This window comes from Dysidea avara, chromosome 5 (assembly GCF_963678975.1).
Source record: "Dysidea avara chromosome 5, odDysAvar1.4, whole genome shotgun sequence".
Classification (NCBI taxonomy): Eukaryota; Metazoa; Porifera; class Demospongiae; order Dictyoceratida; family Dysideidae; genus Dysidea; species Dysidea avara.
Window position 1 is genome coordinate 26,993,668 of NC_089276.1, and position 20,280 is coordinate 27,013,947.

The window sequence follows — 20,280 nt, forward strand, 5'->3', positions numbered from 1 at the left end:
CCCTGCTACAAGTAGGATATTGTTATTTATTATTATTAGCACTTTACAGTGACCAGCACTGAAGTTAGGATTACCTAACCTAATTTCAGGGACTTAGACCTAATGACTTGACTTACTGACTGACAGAAAAGGGGCCAAAGTAAGGAAAAAAATCCCTCCAACCCCAGGATTCGAACTGCAGGTCACCCAATGTCTAGTCGGGGCCACACTCAGTCTTCCTCCAGGAGGGATGGATTTTCTTCCTTAAACCTAAAGTATTTATTATGAGTGCAGGTATGGGCTACAACTTTTATCCCACACTTTAAAACACTTGTCATAACATGACAACTGCAAAATAATCAAAGTGTTGATAACAGTGACATTCTACGTGTTATATGACACACCTTCTATCCCACGCTGAAGCATGTGACATTATAAACAATGAGGCTAGATAAATGTTAAACAAGTAAGTTAATTTTGTATGGCAAAATGGATTCATTTTCAATTGATCCAGCAAAGATTTCTCATGCTGTCTAACTTCCATTCCCTGGGCCATTTAGCTATCATATACTCCACTAGTCAGTTTATCTTTGATGTGTGACTTCAGTGGAATGAAAATTAACACATTTACAACACAAGTATAGTGTAATAGAGAAAGTTGTGGATGTGAGGGGTAGCTCATCAGGGCACAGAATATAGCAGGAGATTGCTATAGTACTTCTAGTTTTCATGTATTAAACTTCATCAGAATTTCATCTCAACTATAACATCTTTTATTATCTTTTCCTTTGTTAATTATTCTGAACTATATTTGTGCATGGCAAGGAAGAACAGCAGTTGCCATTCATTAGCTAAAGGTCCAAACTATTATAGACCATTATAAAGAAAATTTTTCACAAATCAAAAGCTTTTACCAAAATACTTGAACAGAAAGTAATAAATTATGGTGCCCACATGTTACTACACTCAACAGTTCACCCATCAGTACTCCTGTTGATGCTTAGGTATAATTATATAGAATTTACAAATTTTTATCCTCTACATCACTTGCCATCTTTAAGCACCTAATAGCTACACTAACATGTAACAGCTGAATGGGTAGAATTAACTTTTACCAATTATTTTAACTTGTGTCAGTGTTTCACACATCTAGCTATTACACGTGATCACAAGTTACAAGGATTTGTATGATGGATGTGTACATGATCGTCTCATGTGATACTGTGACAAATTAAAGATTTCATTATGCTATGAGTGCTGACAACCTCCAATATATACCTTCAGGGATAATAACTTTTTGTTGCCTGCTGTATTGGCTCACTCTGCATTTCTGACCGGATTTTGGAAAATCAGCTTTAATGTCGAATGCAGAGAAGATTACAGATCCTGGCTGCTGTGGCTCCTCTGGCGCATGTCTAGACTGCATGTTGCTGGGGATCAAGTCACTACTGGGTCTGGGATTTTTTTCTGCATTCTTCAACATTTCAGTTACATGTTTATGACTCCCTGTATTCACAGGCTTTAGCCTTCTCACAGGTCCCTAGTGGGATAGCATTTAATAAATAATGCCAACATTAATTTTTACAACTCAAATATTTATGCTCAAATTGAGGCATTCCAAACTACCAATCAGCTTTACAATGGTTAGAATCATTAGTCAGTACCTTGAATTACAACAAATTCTGTGAAATATTTTAAATTACAACAAATTCTGTGAATATTTTAACAAATTCTGTGAAATATTTTAAATTACAACAAAATTATGTGAAATATTTTAACAAATTCTGTGAAATATTTCAAATTCTGTAAAATAGTTTAACAAATTCTGTGAAATATTTTAAATTACAACAAATTCTGTAAAATATTTTAAAATTCTGTAAAATATTTTAACAAATTCTGTGAAATATTTTAAGAGGTGCATAAGTGTTCTAATGGTGACACAACTGTGACATCAATGTAGTGGCACTGTAGGTAAGTGATATAGGGGCTAAAAAGGAGAGATTATATTCACGTATGAGATTTAATGTTAAACCAGGAAACACAGCTTTGTAAATACTCAAATGCAAAAATGTGTGTATACTAGAGTAGCTAATGCTTTACCAATGAACATTGTTTTATCACCTGACATCGAAATTTCAAAGACAGATACCTAAGACAGGCTAAATCATCATTTTGCAATCGCTACATAAAATAGGTCAACTGTAATTACTGTATTATGTATGTGATACTCACAATACAGGTTCGGTGTATATAGAAATTGTACATGTAAAACAATTACAATTGCGTTATAGCAGTATAAAAAATGTCAAGTGATAATAATTTGAAGACGATGATTGTCACTCTCTGAAACAAAGATAGTACCAACACTGTTGACTGCTATACCATTGATGTCATTAAATTGTCCTCTTTGATTTCCTTTAGTTCCAAACTTAGTAATCAACTGGTGGGTGGGGCTGAACACTGTGAACATGTGATCACTATCAATTATTATATAATCATTGGGATAAATGACAATAGGCTTGTTACAGCTGATCTTCTTAACAAAGTGACCATCTTCACTAAGCATACTTATTCTCCTACCATTAAAGTTAGTCACATATACTTGATTGCTGCTGTCCACAGCAATGTAACATGGATCCTGAACTGTCCTGGATTAGGTCCTTTGGAACCAAATTTAAATAGAAATGTGTCACGGTTCTTGTTATCAAAGACTTGAACTCTGCAATTATCAACATCCACAACATTTAACAAACCTTTCTATTAAATTTTAGTCCTTGAGGATGATTGAATTGACCATCTCCACTGCCATAGCAGCCAAACTTTGATAGATAGACTCCTTGTAGAGTAAACTTCTTCACCACATAGTAGTCAAACTCATAGACTGCTATCACATCTTGACCTATACAGCTACACTTACAGGTTTGTTCAGTTTACTATCTCCACTTGCTTGACCAAATATCCTCAGTTATCACTATATCATGATTGTCTCTGTCTACTATGACAATGTCATCATCCTTTGTCACAGCTACACTGCATTAGATGGTTTAAATGTTTTCTCCTAACAAGCAAGAGATAGCTATCATTGGTAAAATAAACAGCCAACCATTGCAACAAATATGCACACCCTGGGCTCTTGGGCTCCTTCGATAGGACAAAATGTCTTTATCCAAGTTGTTTCTTATGTTGCAGTAACACTTGCACATGACGTTCAGAGGCAGTCTGCATGTTGCTCTAGTGATTAGCTTTGCACCCTTCCCAGTGGACATAATTACATGCATGGGGAAGTCACCACTTGGAATTCGTGTCCTTTGTACAGTTTAAGGTAATTTTAACCATGATGGATTAGTGGCTATGTAATGACAGCCATTATGAATCGTTTATGTGGACAAAGAAGATGGAAAGACCTGCTGTCAGGCACGGTTCTAGAGGAATTTCACTGGTTTCTGGAAACCAGTCAGCTTTTTGAAATGACTGAAAATGCTAGCTCGTTTATCATGCTACACCAAATAGAGTAGAAATTCCAAGAATCAAATGTCTGGATCTTCCAATGTGTCAACATTGCTATGATCTGGTATGTTACTCTTCTCTTTCTACAAATGTTCTCCCTGACTGCTGTGGTAGTTGGAAGTGATGAACTGAACAATGGAGATACCTAGGAGGAAATAGCTCAAAAAGAAAAGTCTTATGAGGCTATCTAAACAACAGGAGCAAGGGTACACGGTGCTTGTTTGTCGTTATACACTCGCTTTCAGGCATCAGTACACGTGGAGGTTTAGAGGCTTGTCACACTATAGTGGATAAGAATCCCATGTACAGTGGATAGAAGCTGTTGGTTATTACTGAAGGATAAAGAGCTTGAACGTTATTGGTTACAATGGTGTACGGCAGGAAATAAAGTAGCTACAGCTCTTCCCAGTGGCACCAGGATTACTGTGCTGACTTTTTTGTCTGACTGCCAGCCAGTTGCAAGGCTGGAGGCCAAACGAAGCAGTGCATGGCCACCATTTTACGCCACAATAACAAACTCACCACTGGGATGTGCCTTTTGGAGTTCCAACAAGCGTGGGCCCTCTGTACCTGGTCTTTCCTTTTATCTTCATTCAGGCTGTCTTCGTCCTTCTTCATGCACTTTGAGGTACTGTCAACACTTTCCTTGAGCAGCATATTTAGGCGCCATAAACTTGTTTAAGCGTTAATGCTCAGTAGATACCAGTAACTTCACGATAGGTTTAATACCACACCCATTCAACCACGCCTACTAATGCAATCTTGGTTGATCATGATGACACACTATGCCACATCCCTGGAGACCCTAATAAAGCAGTCACCCTAATAGAACAGTCACGCGTGTACAACTGTATGCCGTTGCTTGGATCCCTATTTCATTTTTAAAATAATAATTTTCAATATACTATGTGACTACAGATATCATCTCACTTAAATGGACTCCCAGGAATAGGCTCTTCTCCCACTTGTACAGACACAGTATGACTTACACCAAATTTACAAACATATGAAGCCTCATAGCTCCCACCACCAATCTCTCAGATAGTAGCTGCCTCAGTGACCTAATATTGTACAAGTACTTCTAACTCTTTGGAATTGCAAATGTTATTACCTAAGGATCCTCAAGTTGCACTGTAAATGAATTTTTCTTGCGAGTAAAAGATACCTTTCCTTTCAAGCCAGTGGTATAACATTTCTGACCCTCACAAAATGATCCCACCCTGGAAATTAGATGAGCTACTTTATCCACACCTTTGAGGTTGATTGGGACTTGCTCCTTTAAGATGGGACTTAGATTTGTATTGCTTTCCATTTCTTTCAGAGTATCTCTTCGCTCCAACATTGATCTTTTCATGGCCAACACATCCTTGTTAACACCTCGTTGTAGTTGGTCATTGATGAAACTCCAGCAGCTCTTCAACTGGCTTAATAAGAAACACATAGTTTATTTTCCTGTATTGTTAAGCCTTTATCCTTTCCCTCCGTATCCTGTGTGATCTGTTGTTGTAACCGTCTCTTTCGTTCATCTAGGACAGCATGGAGGGTATGAAAGGCATCATCCAACCTGTGCAAGTTTTCGTCTTTTCCGTTCTTCACATCTTGTTTTTTGCTCTTTATATTCTATTGATGGCTCCTAATACTTTCGTATATTAGTTGCTGGATACCAGGAAGAGTTTCCTTCAACATCTTCTCACCATCTACAACATCAGAGATCACATCATAGTCATGGTCCTTGCGTTTCTTGATGATGCAGTCTCCACAGATCAACACCTCTTCACACCTGCAGTACAACAGGAACTCCATGGTTCCAGCCGAGGTTCCAGCTCACTTAGCAATCAGCGCGCATTGTATATATTTGTTTTCGATTACGCGCTCGCTACAATTATATTATGCTACTTACGATATCTCGACGTGTGGTTTGCTGAAGATGTTCGTAGCAATGCGTCGCTTAGCGGTGGTTGTGATCATATTGTGTTTACTTGTAATCGGCAGAGGAATCTACTTACTTAACCAGAATCGTAAGAAAATACCCTGTAGCGCTTAATAATAAATAGTGTGTAAGTGGACACCTTCAGGCTTTGCCTTTTGTGTATGCCTTCCTGTTTGGTAAAATTGATAATAATTGAATAAGGAGCATTTAACGACAAAATTACTCAAATACTGTCAACTGAATGTACAGCTTTATTAAATGTATAGTTTAAAAAACAAGCCCCTCCCTTCTAGAGTGACATGTGCTACAACATGTACAAAGGGCCAATGTGTATTAGGTGTGTATTGGTTTGTAGGTCACCCTGCAGTGAGTGTTACAGATGTTCAGGATCTCTGGATAGCTGGTAATAAGTCACCAGCACTGCCTGCCAGTGTACATGTGGTATATAAGAAGACAACTATCACCCCTCCAGGTTGTGTGTGTGTGTGTGTTGCGCAGATGTGTACTTGCATGCATATATGTGTGGGGGTATGTTACTGCACAGGTCAGTTTTAAGTATGTAGTTTAAACATTAACGGATTAAATTGCCCTGCTATGTGTCTCAGGGTTTTGAAACACATGTGTAATATCTACTTTACCACTCACTACATGCACGATCACCTAGTCCACTCAGAGGGGGGATTAATTTTGGTGGCAAACTTGACCTCCCATATGAATCACCGCAGAGTGTCTGATTGTGTACTATCTAATATAGGTGGAGGTCTCTGGCACTTGATCAGAGGTTTTGTATGCCAGATACTCTAATAGAGCATTCAAATACTTTCATATAATTCTTTTGAGTCATCTGATATGATGGTACTATCCGAGTAAATATTAAAAAGTGCATTGGGCACAAGACTAGTAGAGGTGCACCGATATAAATATCGGTATCGGTAAACAGTTGACTTTGTAGCAGATATTTCACTTAAGTGCTATAATTGCTTTTTGTATGCTTGATCTTGTAGCACTGTGGGTAAATCATAAAGCTAAAGATGCTAACAAGTGTTTTAAAGTGGCCAATTCCAGACCTTTTCATTGCACCATTTCACAAGTCTTTTTTTACAAAAATATTTTGGCAACTACCTTTTTAACTTTTTCATCATAATGTTTTGTAGTTTCATACTAAAACCTATTATGTTCAACCTAACACTAAGAATGTCAGTATTGATATCGGAATCGGTAATTTTGTAGCTAATATATTGGTAATTGGTATTTCCATATCAGTGCACCTCTAGTTACAGGCAAACCTTTACAATTTGAAAGACTAAAGAGGCAGAGGAGGTTGGCAACAATTAAGCATCTTTAGAAATTAATTATGCAAACGTCAATATTCTGGGATGAAACAAAATGTGTGGAACATGTAACAAAGTGTGATATCATTGTGTTGTTCACAAGATTATACATACCCGGTTAGTGCTAGAAATACATGTCAAATAGAGTTATATAATTTTCACCTCAAAATCTTGGGTCTTTTACAAAACAAACTAGTGCTTATAAGAAGCTCAATCCGTATATCGAACGACCCCCTGTCACCCCTTCTGTTTGCTAGTTTTTGTATTGTTACTATTGAGGCTCATGTGAAATTTCAATCCAAAATATGCAATTAAGGTTATATTTTAAAGTAGCGCTTAAAGCACTGCCAACCTCCTCTGACTAAGAGGTGTGCACTGTACACATAAGTATGACTGTTCTATTAGAGTGGTTGACTGCTTCATTAGTGTCTACTGGTCATTGCCTCAACAGTATTCAGGTAAGAGTTCCGATTCAAACTAGGGTGGAGGGCATGAAGCTGTACATGCAAACTTCAGTTAGTATTTGTGTTCAAATTTGGATGTGTTTATAACAACACCCTTCTTGTTGCACATTTATAAGGCAGAAAGCAAATGAGCAAAGCAGTGGCTCAATGGTTACAAACCTTGGCTAGTGGTCTGGAAGTCCAAGGTAAGTGTTCCCTTTACTCAATTTTTGTTACAGTTTCTGGTTAATAAAAGTAGTGGTGAGAGAACCCCCAACCTTCCTATTTTCTGCAAGAGTGTGCTACCATTCCTTGCTAGTGCACACAGTCAAGGGATGGGGATTAAATTTGGCAGATAGGGGAATCATTGTATTTGTGGCTATGATTGATCCTGGGGACCAATTTGGTAGGGGATCAAATTTTCATTAATAATTATAATAAGCCACACACAAGCACACGCACGCACACACTACACACACACACACACAAGCACACACACACAAGCACACACACACACACACACACAAGCACACACACACACACACACACACACACACACACACACACACACACACACAAGCACACACACACACACACACAAGCACACACACACACACACACAAGCACACGCATGCACGCCCGCACACACATACACACTACACATACTGACACTACACACACATACACCTGGGTGCATGTTACCTTGGACTTTTTATCTTTCTAGTATACAACCCATACAATTTCCCCAACGCTGCTGAGTGTGGCAACATGAGTGTATGGGAGGAGTACGCCACTTTACATCATAAAATAGTGACTGGACAAGTAAAGGGGAAATTCCTCCGTTACAACTGTGTCTCACAATTCTCATGTGGTGGCTGGGGTAACAGACTAGGTGGTATTAGTGTGGCATTCACGCTTGCTGTAATCACAAAGAAAGCCTTTTTAGTCAGGATGCCATTTCCAGTAGATATCAACATCTTGATGCAACCAAATGCTATACATTGGAACCATTCTATAGAACACCTGCCAATAAAGAGTTTCTTTTTAGTAGATCCACAAGCTTTGGATGAAAATTGGCCCAGTTTCCGCAAGATGCTTATGAATTATGATAATAGCATTGATGTCATGGATTTCCGAACTAATTTGGGATTTTACTGGTTCATGCCAAAATTTGACAAAGAATTGAGACATACGTTTAATGAATTATTTCCAGTTGACAGCTCATATAACTATCGGATATTGTATGGATGTATTCAACGTTACTTGTTTAAGTATAATCAAGTTGTTATTGATGCAATCCAGAAGGAGATGAGAGATCTTCATTTACAAGCTGGACGATATGTTGCAGCTCATTATCGGACACAACTTATAGCTGCTGATACAGAGCCACCCACTCCATTGGCACTGGAACCACATCTGAAATGTGTAGCTCTCGCAGCTGATTCACTAAGTCATAAATACCACTCAGACTTTGTACCAGCCTATCTTCTCACGGACACAAATATTGTTGATGACATGGCACATAAACTTTACAATGACACAATCCGGACTAGTCCAGTTGAAAAGATTCACATAGACAGGACCAAATTGAAGCCACAAGCTGCTCTACCAGGTTATGTTGGTGTGTTTGTTAACATTGAGGTAGCTGCTAAAGCTGCTGTGTTCCTGAGATTTGGTAGGCAACATAGCAGTATGGCTGAGTTGATTGAGAGTTTAGGAAGGAATATTACCACTGTAATACAGTGTGGACCTAATGGTAAAAACTGTCAAAATGATACTAGTATTTGTGGTCATGTATAATTGTTTTGTATTTAATTATTTCACATTTTTATAAACATGGGCCCATCAACAATATTATGCGCAGTGCTTAATCTGGTGTCAGAAGCTGTCTTGGATAAATAATAAAAAGTCTGTCTGGGTTAAGTATATTTTTACTGTATCATCTTTGCCTTTATAGTGTCAATACATTTAAATAATTATACTAGCAGTTGACCTAACTTTGAGAGTGGCATCAATTGGTGCCGCCATATGTCACTTTGCCAAACGCATTGCTAGTTTAGATTATCAAGTTACTCTAATAGAGCAGTCAGCCAATAATATAATGCTCAGTTTTTCTACTACAGCAATTGGAGCCATTATTTTACTGGTAGGCATTGTATAGATAACTCCAAAGAAGTGCTACTTTGTTTCAAAATCTCTTTGAAACTGCTTTGTTATTTGTTATGCTTATGAAAGAAAAGCTTACAATACTTTGAAACGTTCATTGTATAAAGTCTGTTTGAAACTACTTAGCTGGTGGACAGTGTATTGTCATTAAAATTTTAGTTATTGATAATAATAACTGCCTGTCCTCACTACCTGATTGCTCTCAGAAGCAAGGAATTGTAATTATTATGTCGGCCTTATCACAACAGCAAATGCCACCTTCACTACCACCACAATAGCTACACACACAACATCAACAAGACCCAATGTTATGAGGGATGCCACAGTCAGGCCTATCTGGTGGTTATGGACAACCATCATCTAACCCCCGAGCAATAGCAGCAGCAACAACACCCAATGGGCTCATCAATGAATCCTGCTGGTAGGCTTGAGTCTATTATGCTTAAATTTACATATTATGCTTTTGAAATTCCCTGAAAAATTAGCCTATCATGCTCATTTTTATGCTTCTCCTCTTCCATTTATGCCTAAAATTTTATTTTAAACTTACATAAATTGCAATACTTTGTACATGTCAACATCTGCTATTCAAACTTGAAAGAATGCTGGTAACTTTACCTTGGGATCATAACTTAAACAATCACCCAACAGTTGTACTTTTTAAAAACTTTCCATTGATAGAGTATGCTGAATGGATCAGATAGGTAAATTTTAATTGAAACATCTTTATCTTCATCAGTTTCTGCACTTTGTATATATATTACATGCGTAATTTGGTACATACACATCGATTGCCCTTACAGCATTGTCATCTTTTAAATCACTTAATGTTGAAATTCATGAAGCTTGTTCTGTAGGGACACAACAAAACAGTTGACAAGATACATACATCACCTTTTGTTTTGTTTGCATAACTGCTAGATTCCTCTTCCCTTTACTGCATGCATTCATGTTATTATGGTGTTGTTATTGAGGCTGCTCACTTTGAGATGCTTTATGAGGTGAGTACCTGTGCACTGGAAATGTATATATGATAATTATGATTGTGGAAGCTAATAAGTATCAGAGAGTAGTTAGGACCATTACACAGATTTAGTGACCTATTATATGTATATACATAATATCAAGAGTAGATGATAGAGAAGAGAGTATCCAACTGCCATATACCATATCAAAAATGATCCTGTTAAGTCCACTCTGCTTGTTAAAACATTTTCAAAGAAGGTCTTAAATTAGTCTATTAACAAGTGGTGTGCACACTGGCTTTGTATTGTGTGTAAGTGTTGAAGGTGATGACTGCTAGATATGAACACTTCTATGATACCCTAAATTTTACTGAAATATGCAGAAAGACTTAACAGGATCATTTTTGATATGGTATATGGCAATTGGATACTCTCTTCTCTATTTTTTACTCTTGATAATATCATGTGTGCAAATTTGTGTATTTCTACAACAGTAGAGCTGTGCTATGAAGGACCTTCATGTCAGTTTGACTACATATACCAGCAGTAATGCACCACATGAATGCATACATGCATACATGTACACACACGCACAGACATATGTGCACACATACACATATACCAGGAGCTATTTTAAGAGTATCAATTTCTTTGCAGTCTCCACATGGGAGAGGGAATAAGTCAAACAAAAAGGCACCGTCGGAACAAAACCACTAGACTGTTGGAATGCTACACAATAGTGCTACTATCAGATGTGTAACTGGATGATGGAACATCTTAACACTCCCTTCACTTTCACCTACTGTGTTTGTGTTTACCCGATATAGGTAACTTCAATGCTACCCCTTATGGTGTGGAGAACAAAATTAATGTTGAAATTAAAATTTCTCTTGAGAAATTGCCATGTTTGTCGTCAAGTGTTTGTATAATGTGTTCCCATGCGGAGACTTTAATTTGATGGCTAATTGTTTAGTGAAGATACTGATATCACAGACCCACTACCCCAGATCAATGTACTAGTCAGATAACTTCAAAAATAATAGCAAATAAAAAGGAATCAGGAATGGGGTGATTTCTACAAAGATTATATGCAGCATAAATTTTCTAGGAGACACCTCAAACACTATTGCCTGTGATACTCTAATAGAGCATTTACCTACCCTATCACCAAAAATGCAATTGTAAAGTGATGTTAGTGTATTTCAATCTTTAATGCTTGTTGCTACTACAGTTGCAGAAGGAAATATTCCAGGGGATAAGTGAAAAGAATAATAATAATATAGGAAGATTTAAAAACATATTCCACGGGTCTCTAAAGATAACCACACCGTGAGGCTATACCTCCCATCGACTTGGTTGTCATTTACCATATAGTAACTAATTCTGGGTCTTTTGTTGTTATGAGTTTAAAGTCTACATACCCAGAACTAAAAATTACGAGACAGTAAGGTAATCAATCTGCATGCTTAATCATGTTGTCAGTTTGTAAATGCACTGTAGGTGCACTAACATGAGAACAAAGTCAACTGCAATATATCAACATTATTTTTGAGCCTCCTAATAAATACAATTATGGAGCATTGCCATATCATCAGGTATACTGTTAACTGGTTGACCCACTGTATGGCTGACTGTTGTATCTACAAGTCATAACAGATAACATTACTTAGTCCACACATCATTTACCACTTACCATCATCTACTGAAGACATTCTATGATCATTGGGAGTAGGGTGGCTTGGCAAGTTCACTATTATGAGAATAAGGTTAAAGTTCCAGTTTGTTGCAACCTTTGACAGAGGCACTACAATGGAGTGGCCTTATATAGAGTAACCTATATGGAATAATTACAACATTCTGATCATTCGTTTCTTTTGCTCATACTCTTGCATATTTCCTGGTATAATTCCAGTGATATGTATATTGTATTGCAACTGTAATGATTACTGACAAGCATAAATTGGTAATTTAAAAATCAACCTAATAGCACAGTAAAGTAACACTTATGGTAAAGTATTCTCCAGGGTGGCACTTATTGATTAGAGATTATAAGTGCCAGACACTTAACATCTCTCATGGGTAAAGTGTCCACACTAACTTTTGTTTTCCTTTTAAAGAAGTTTTTGTGAACTCTGTTAGGTATTTCCTTATGGATTTCAGGCGCACTCAAAAAAATCTCAATGAGGTCTTATTTTGAAGGGGTTTCAGCCAACTCACCCACTGCTTTTTCGCTTTATAGTATGTTTAGCTTTTCAATGTTTACGATTGATTGTCTGTAACTTGAACACTTCTAAAAATGTACAGTAGCACCAAAATGGCCTTGAATTACGTTGTTACACAATTACATATACATGTTATCTTACCAATGTAGGAACTTACAACCAAAGATTACATTCATTTGCTCCACAATTGATCTTGATGCTCAATCTATTTGATAAATCAAAAATGGCGTTCTGCTCTGCCTTTACTGTTAGTTTTCTTACGAAACATTTCAGCTGCTCTATTACAGTATTTGAATGTTTTAGAAAAGTAAGTGCATTGAGTTTTTCATGGATTCCAGTCCCACTGCAAAACGTATGGACCTCGGTCAAGGAGGTTTTGTTTGCATAGCATTAGCTACAAGATTATTAATGGATATGGTGAAGACCGCTCAGAACACCAGTGAAAAGGGTTGCAAATAAACAGTACAGTGGAAGGAGCAAGCCACAGTTTGTTATCTTGGCTGTTTTGAATGCTTTTTTAAGGGTATATCCTTCTGAATACAGCAGGTAGAGATGTGATTGCAGTAGCACCACTCTCACAGGGTTTTAGGTAAGTCTGACAATAGTAACATTGTTTGTGCACGTGATATATACTGCTAAGCCAGTTTTTTGTAAACAAACCAATCAACAGCCTGAGAAGTGTCAGGTGGAGCTTTGATAGTGTAAAACACAGCAATGTCAACTTCACTATTGTTTACCAACAGAACTCTTCAGTGATCTTGGAATGATATGGATGCTGCTGGGTATTGTTACCTGCACTATATACTTTCACGTCACTTTTATGTGACTTTAATCACATTGCATGAAACAAATTACTTATTCAGTACAAAGGTAAGTGAAATTTTCATTTCAGTGGATCTTTAATCCGTACCTCTGAAGTAGGGATTAAATGTCCACTAGTATATCTGCTGGTATAGGCGACCTCCTTGTTTCCCTAAACCTCTTTTGATGATCTCTATTCAAACCTAAAATTCCTAGTTTTTCTTATTTAATGTTATTAAAAATGTTGTAGCAATTTCTTGACCACCACATTTAATTTCATGACTTGCACATAGAGCCACACCCTTTCCAGCATGGTTGTTTTGGTGTAGATTTTGTATATGTATGTTACATACCAGAAATGATGTTGATAAATAGACAGTGGCAGATGAAAGCCTGAAAGGTCTTCTACATCAATGGACATCTTGCCACAGCCTTCTTTGAAGGAAAACGCTCCCAGTGATATGTAGTTCTAGTTATTGTCATATTGACTCTTTAGTGCCTAAATGAAATAAAATGGATAAAGCAATGTGATTAGCAGAGTACTTTACTGTGTCACATGTCTTTAGGGGTACTGATATATACATGTGTACTTCCCACAGCTTTTTGCATGTGTGTGCGGCAGGCTTCTGTGCAAAAGCAGAAATTGTTTAGTTGTTACGAGGTAGCTTCCTACGATCATAAACTATGCAGTAGTAGTAACAGGTGCTGCACATCAATCAATCCATAACATTGAAATGCTCCATTGATAATGGTAGCGATTCTTTGGAATCATTGAATTCGATGAATCTCAAACTGTTGGCATCTCTTTCATTTGAAACATTTACACAATGTGGTAGGAGAATTTGTATGGGTCAACACAATGTAGCATCATGCAAATCCAGAAGAATGCTAATACTGGAGATATACCAAGACTCCTGAATGTTACATCAGCTACTAAAACAACAGCTAATTTCATCTCCACTAAGTATCCTGGGGGTATGGCTCCTTTAGGTACAGTAATTTTTACATTATGCTAATGTAACCAATATGTTCCTCCTTCTTCACCAAACTTAACAACTTCAACATCACCAATGATGTTTTCCATTTTAACTGGAAGCTGAGCAGGAATCTCCACTGAAAGGGAAAAGGGTATGTAAATGTTATGTTACACGTTAAAGTGTAAACACAAGGCTAGATTTATATAAGATGCTCTAGTTTAAATCAATTTTAGTTTTATGGACCAGCATATTAAAAGGTTTATGACTTTATGGATGGGCCAAGGTGACCACATGCAGTAATCTGATCACCCTTGCATCTCTGTAGAGGAACAATAATGTTTTAAAGGGTTAACAGCTTATTCAGGTAGCCTCTAAATACTTCATATAGGTAGTCTGTATACAGACATTTTTACTTCCGTTTGAACACTTGGTACGTAGTGCAGAAAGGCATGCATGCGTGCTCTCTCTCTATGGCGTATCATCGTTTGAATCATCACATGACAAACAATAATAAATGGAAACTCTATATGCAAGTATTCAAACGGAAACAAAACAAAAGGACTGTACTTTACAAGTGTTGAGAATTGGCAAAATACAGTAGTAACATATTCCAAACTAAATAAGAAATCATAATTTTGAGGTAAAGTGCTGGAAGGAATTTTACACTTTGTGTAGGAAGCATGGTTCCTACATGTGTAGGAAGCATGGTTCCTATACACGTGTAGTGCTTTATTGAGAATTTTGCCAGAATTTTGTAGGAAATATTCCCACACTGTTGAATTTTGTAAGAAAGATTCCTACACTTGGCACAAAGTGTAAGACATCTTCTTGCAGTGTAGGAATCATTCCTACAAGTGTAGGAATCATTCTTACAAGTGTAGGAATTATTCCTATAATTCCTACACTTGTATGAATTATTCCTACACATTATGTCATGTGTAGGAATCTTTCTTACAAAACTCAACAGTGCAGGAATATTTCCTACAAAATTTCTTAATGTTGCCCTACACGTGTAGGAACCATGCTTCCTACACGTGTATAGGAACCATGTTTCCTACACAAGGATAAATTTTGGTAGATCACAGAAAATTTGCTGTGTTTTTGAGAAAAAATTGCCACATCTTAAAGTTTTGGTTTCTTATTTAGTTTGAGATATGTTTAGTATATGTATATGAATTAACTATAGGGTATGACCATTCGTTAAAAGTAAGCATCCTAATTATGCAGCTCTTACAATCATTCCTTTGTGAAGCAGTATCAGTGTGTGAGGGGGTAGTCTCAACAGCTGTGTTACCTCCTGCATGTTTCTATTGACAAAGAAAATTCAACTTGACGGTAGCTACATTATAGGATATTGCGAAAACATGCACTCTTTAGTTTAGCTCCTGTGTAAACAACCCATTGTATCACATAGCTAAGCTGCCAAAGCTTCTATTAGTGCTTTTAATTTTAAATGCTGCATGGAAATACTTATCAAAAAAGCACTATATAGAGAGTGAAAACATGTTTGCCTCTTTGATATTGATTTTGGCAGGCTGTTAACAGACCTCAGATCTGAATACCTGACCTTGCATCATAATCACCTTGTCAACTTTTGTAGCCAATTAACAAGCCAGTGTCTGGGGGAGTCAGCACAAAATACAGTAAAGCATTAGTTGGTTAACAACACATGATGCACACCTTTTCAGTGCATGGCAGAATTAGTTTTTGCGCTTTTCAAATTTAGCTCAAAGGCAACTGCCTGAATAGGTTTATTATTGTTCTACTGACAAGTTATCAATAATACATATCACTATTGTATTTCAGTATGCATGGCATCATATACTAATACTAACGTCTGTTACCACAGCTGCTAAAGCAATAGCAATACTTTTCAGAGGCGTAGCCACAATGTAGACAGGTGAGGCAGTTGCCTCACCAAATATTGGTGATTGAACTGAGAGCTACATTGGACCTTTTAGATGCATTGAAAGTTGCAAAGTTTATATGCTATTTAGTTCAAATTATTGTACATACGTAGTAAGAGTCCATCCAGGGGCAGCTCTAGGGGGTTAGCTACTGAGGTTTTCAGAAACTGGTCAAGCAAGATCGATATACTCTAGTAGAGCAGGCACCCTAATAGAGCACTCATCCTAGTACAACAGTCAAGCAAATTTTTAATATAATAGTTTTGATAAAATTAATCAATTAAACTACTTAAATTGCTCTGTATAATCAATCTCAGATGGTCTGGGGGGCACAATCCAGACCCCCTGGATTGACATCTTACAGACGTCTATATACTACTCTTGAGCAACATGCATAACACACCATATTATGTGCATTCTCTGCAATTACCATAATAGTATATAGGACTAAAATTACCTTCAGATTCAATCTTGTATCAATTTTCAAAAATTTCCTGGGGGCATGCCCTCAGACCCTCTTACTGGAGCATGCTACATACTTACATACACACTGCATCATTCATAAAGCGTTACAAGGTCTACCTCACCTATTTAAAATTTCTAGCTACACACCGGCCTGCTTTTACCTCTGGTCCCACTGTATTGAAAGCTGAATGTAGTTTTTTTTTCTGCCTTATGCATTGCATTTACAACACTATAAACTTCTAAATTCAAAATCACATGTCACTACATTTATAGATACTATATAGTTATACTGCACTCCTACCTCATAGTAGCTAGCTATACTTGAATGATTTCTCACGTGACCTTCCACAGCAGCTGTTCCTCAGCCTGGGTCTTATATTGCTATTGTTAATTACTGTGTAGAACTCACAGAAAGAGTATAAACACACTACAGATAATCCGGCATACATAAATCAGTCTGTTGGGAAGAGATATAAGGATAAATCATCCAAATTGATTTACTGAAATCATCCAGTTCACTGAACTAATGAATCGGGTGGGGAATTCCACAAATTGATAGCAGAGGGTATAGGAAAGAATTTAAATATGTATCAGTTCTAGCAAAAGGGGTGACGAAACGCTGGTTGTGTTCACGGGTCACAGTAGCTATAGCTAGTATGTTCACGTTGAGCTGAATACTGAAAAACAGTTAAAAATTAAAAGTGGATTTTTTCTCAATAGAGTTAACATTTCACTGAGCCGACCAGATGATTATTGGTAGCTAACAGCAAAGGTGTCAACAACAGACATGTACAGTTTGGCTGCTTCCCGTAAAAATTTTGATTGGCCGTAAATATTGTCAAACATTTGAACAAAAAGATTTTGAAATAGTTTTAGCGGGTCAAGTAGTACTACAAATGAGCCAAATTTCAATATCGTGTGTAATTGCATCCATGAGTTATTAAATGTTTTTGAGGGATTCAGTTCAACGCGAACATACTATAGGTCTTTTCTGGTCTGGCGCCGCCGAACCTATTTAGGCGCTATAGGGTCGGGGGCGTCAGACTACGTTGTCGCATGACGTGGAACGTTCTCGGTCGTCCTGTTGCGGCATTAGCGAGTTGCTGCTATATAGAAGGGAAAACTCATACCACTCGCTTACTCGCCGTTCACCAAGCTTTTGCACAGAATTTACACCTGGGGTTATGTTTACATAGTAGTCTACCACTGATTGGCTCACGTGAAGTACTTTCTCCCACTAAAGTGCATTACGTAATGTACATCAGTTCACGTGGGCTTGCCCTACCCCCTGGCGACTCGACGTGTAGTTTGCTGACGATGTTCGTGTCTATACGTCGCATAGCGGTGTTTGTGATCCTATTGTGTTTACTTATAATCATAAGAGGACTCTACTTACTTAACCAGAACCGTAAGAAAATTACCTTGTGGCGCTGATGTACCCATATGTATATACCTATCTCTTTCATCTCCTTGACGACCACAAAAATTTCGTTCATTATTCCGTATTTCGTCCTATTTGAACGTTCTATGGAGATAACTATATATTTCCAACCGCTTTACAGGTTAGCGTGCATGTTAATACGGTACGTAATTATAAGCATAGATTAGCACATATTTATCGAATCACGTATTGTGGTTGTTGGTGGTATTAAGTATTCATCGAAATACATTTAATACATATGATTTCCAATTTGAATTATCTACCCCCTTTAGGCAAAAGTGACCATTTATGTTTACAGTTTAGCTTTAATTTAGTAACACCTGATGCAAACTTGGATTATATTAAATTTAATCTTAATGCTGGTGATTATGACATGCTACGGTCTGAAGTAACAAATATTAATTGTGAAGATATGATGAATATGACAATGGATGCATCTTGGCAGTACTTTTTTACTAAATTTGATGTAGCTATTAAATGTTCTGTTCCACTAACTAGTTCTAAGCCTAAATTTAAGAATGTTTACACAAATAAAGATGTTATACGATTAAGTAAAAAGAAAAGGTCACTTTGGAATGAGTATTGTAGTACTCTCAGCACTTTGGATTACAATAGATTTGCTAAAGTACGTAATGATCTTCGTAGTTTGACTCGAAGGCTGAAGTCTGATTATGAAGAAAACCTTGTTTCAAACATCAAAACAAATCCAAAAGTATTTTGGAAATATGTCAACTCTAAAATGAAGACTAGATTACCTGTGGATACTTTAAGGACTAGTAATAATGGAGAAGCTGTTTCAAATCTAGATAAAGCTAATGTTCTTAATGAGTATTTTGCAAGTGTTTTTACCCAGGAAGATTTAAGAAATATGCCTTCTTTACCTGATGTATTTAATGATGTACAAATGGCTGATATTCAGATCTCTGATAACGATATTTATGACAAGCTATGTCACTTAGATGCTAATAAATCACCCGGTCCAGATGGTTGGCATCCCCGTTTCTTCAAAGAAGCAGCTCTTGAATTGTCCAAACCTTTAGCGGTATTGTTTCAGAAATCCTTGGACACAGGTATAGTTCCTAATGATTGGAAACTAGCAGACGTGGCTCCAGTGTTTAAGAAGGGTGACCGTAAACTCCCATCTAATTACAGACCGATTAGTTTGACTCCACTGATTTGCAAGGTATTGGAATCAGTGATCAGAGATAAAATGTTTGACTATCTATTTAGGAATAATCTATTAGCTAATGAACAGCATGGTTTTATGCCAAGACGCTCCTGTGTTACACAACTTTTAACTGCACTACATTACTGAACTGAATCTCTTGAGAAAGGCGTCCCTGTTGATGTACTGTATTTGGACTTCAGTAAGGCCTTTGACTCTGTCCCACATGAAAGATTACTTTTAAAACTTGAAGCTTATGGCATACAGGGCAAAGTTCTGCAGTGGATTAGATCTTTTCTCTCTCAAAGGAAACAGGCTGTTGTGATTAATGGTGTTAAATCAGCTACAAGTAATGTGATCAGTGGTGTGCCTCAAGGATCTGTGATTGGCCCTCTTTTGTTTTCAATTTATGTCAATGATCTTCCCAGTGTAGTATCATCCCAAGTGTTGTTGTTTGCTGATGATGTTAAGTTGTTTTGCCCAATTGTAAACCAGCAGAGTAACTTTCAATTGGAACAAGATCTCTTATTACTAAAAGAGTGGTCAATGAAGTGGTTACTGAATTTCAACATTGTTAAGACATTTGTTATGCATCTGGGTAACTCTAACCGATGTCATACATATTATATGGATGGACAACCCCTACAGGTAGTATCAGAACATCAAGACTTAGGAATAATAGTGGATTCTAGCTTAAAGTTCCATAGCCAAGCAACCTCTGCTATAAACAAAGCCAATCGTGTATTGGGATTAATCAAAAAATCATTTAACACTCTAAATAGAAAGACCCTTCCAATACTCTACAAGGCTCTGGTAAGACCTCACCTTGAATATGCTAATGTTGTATGGGGACCCAATTATATTGGAGATTGTGACAGGATGGAGAGAGTGCAAAGAAGAGCCACTAAATGTGTTCAGGATCTGTCCAGTTTGGAATATGATGAACGTCTGGTTACCCTCAAGCTTCCTACTTTGTCATAT

The 20,280-nt window shown here is 37.2% G+C and overlaps 1 protein-coding gene across 1 annotated transcript; it reads left to right on the top strand.

The window, feature by feature from the left end:
• The first annotated feature begins 5,345 nt into the window (after positions 1-5,345).
• Positions 5,346-9,031, top strand: LOC136255515 (uncharacterized). Its single transcript, XM_066048304.1, has 3 exons — positions 5,346-5,504; positions 5,772-5,888; positions 7,915-9,031. The coding sequence occupies exons 1-3, from the start codon at positions 5,414-5,416 to the stop codon at positions 8,988-8,990; spliced, it is 1,284 nt and encodes a 427-aa protein (XP_065904376.1). The 5' UTR covers positions 5,346-5,413; the 3' UTR covers positions 8,991-9,031.
• The last annotated feature ends 11,249 nt before the right edge of the window (positions 9,032-20,280 follow it).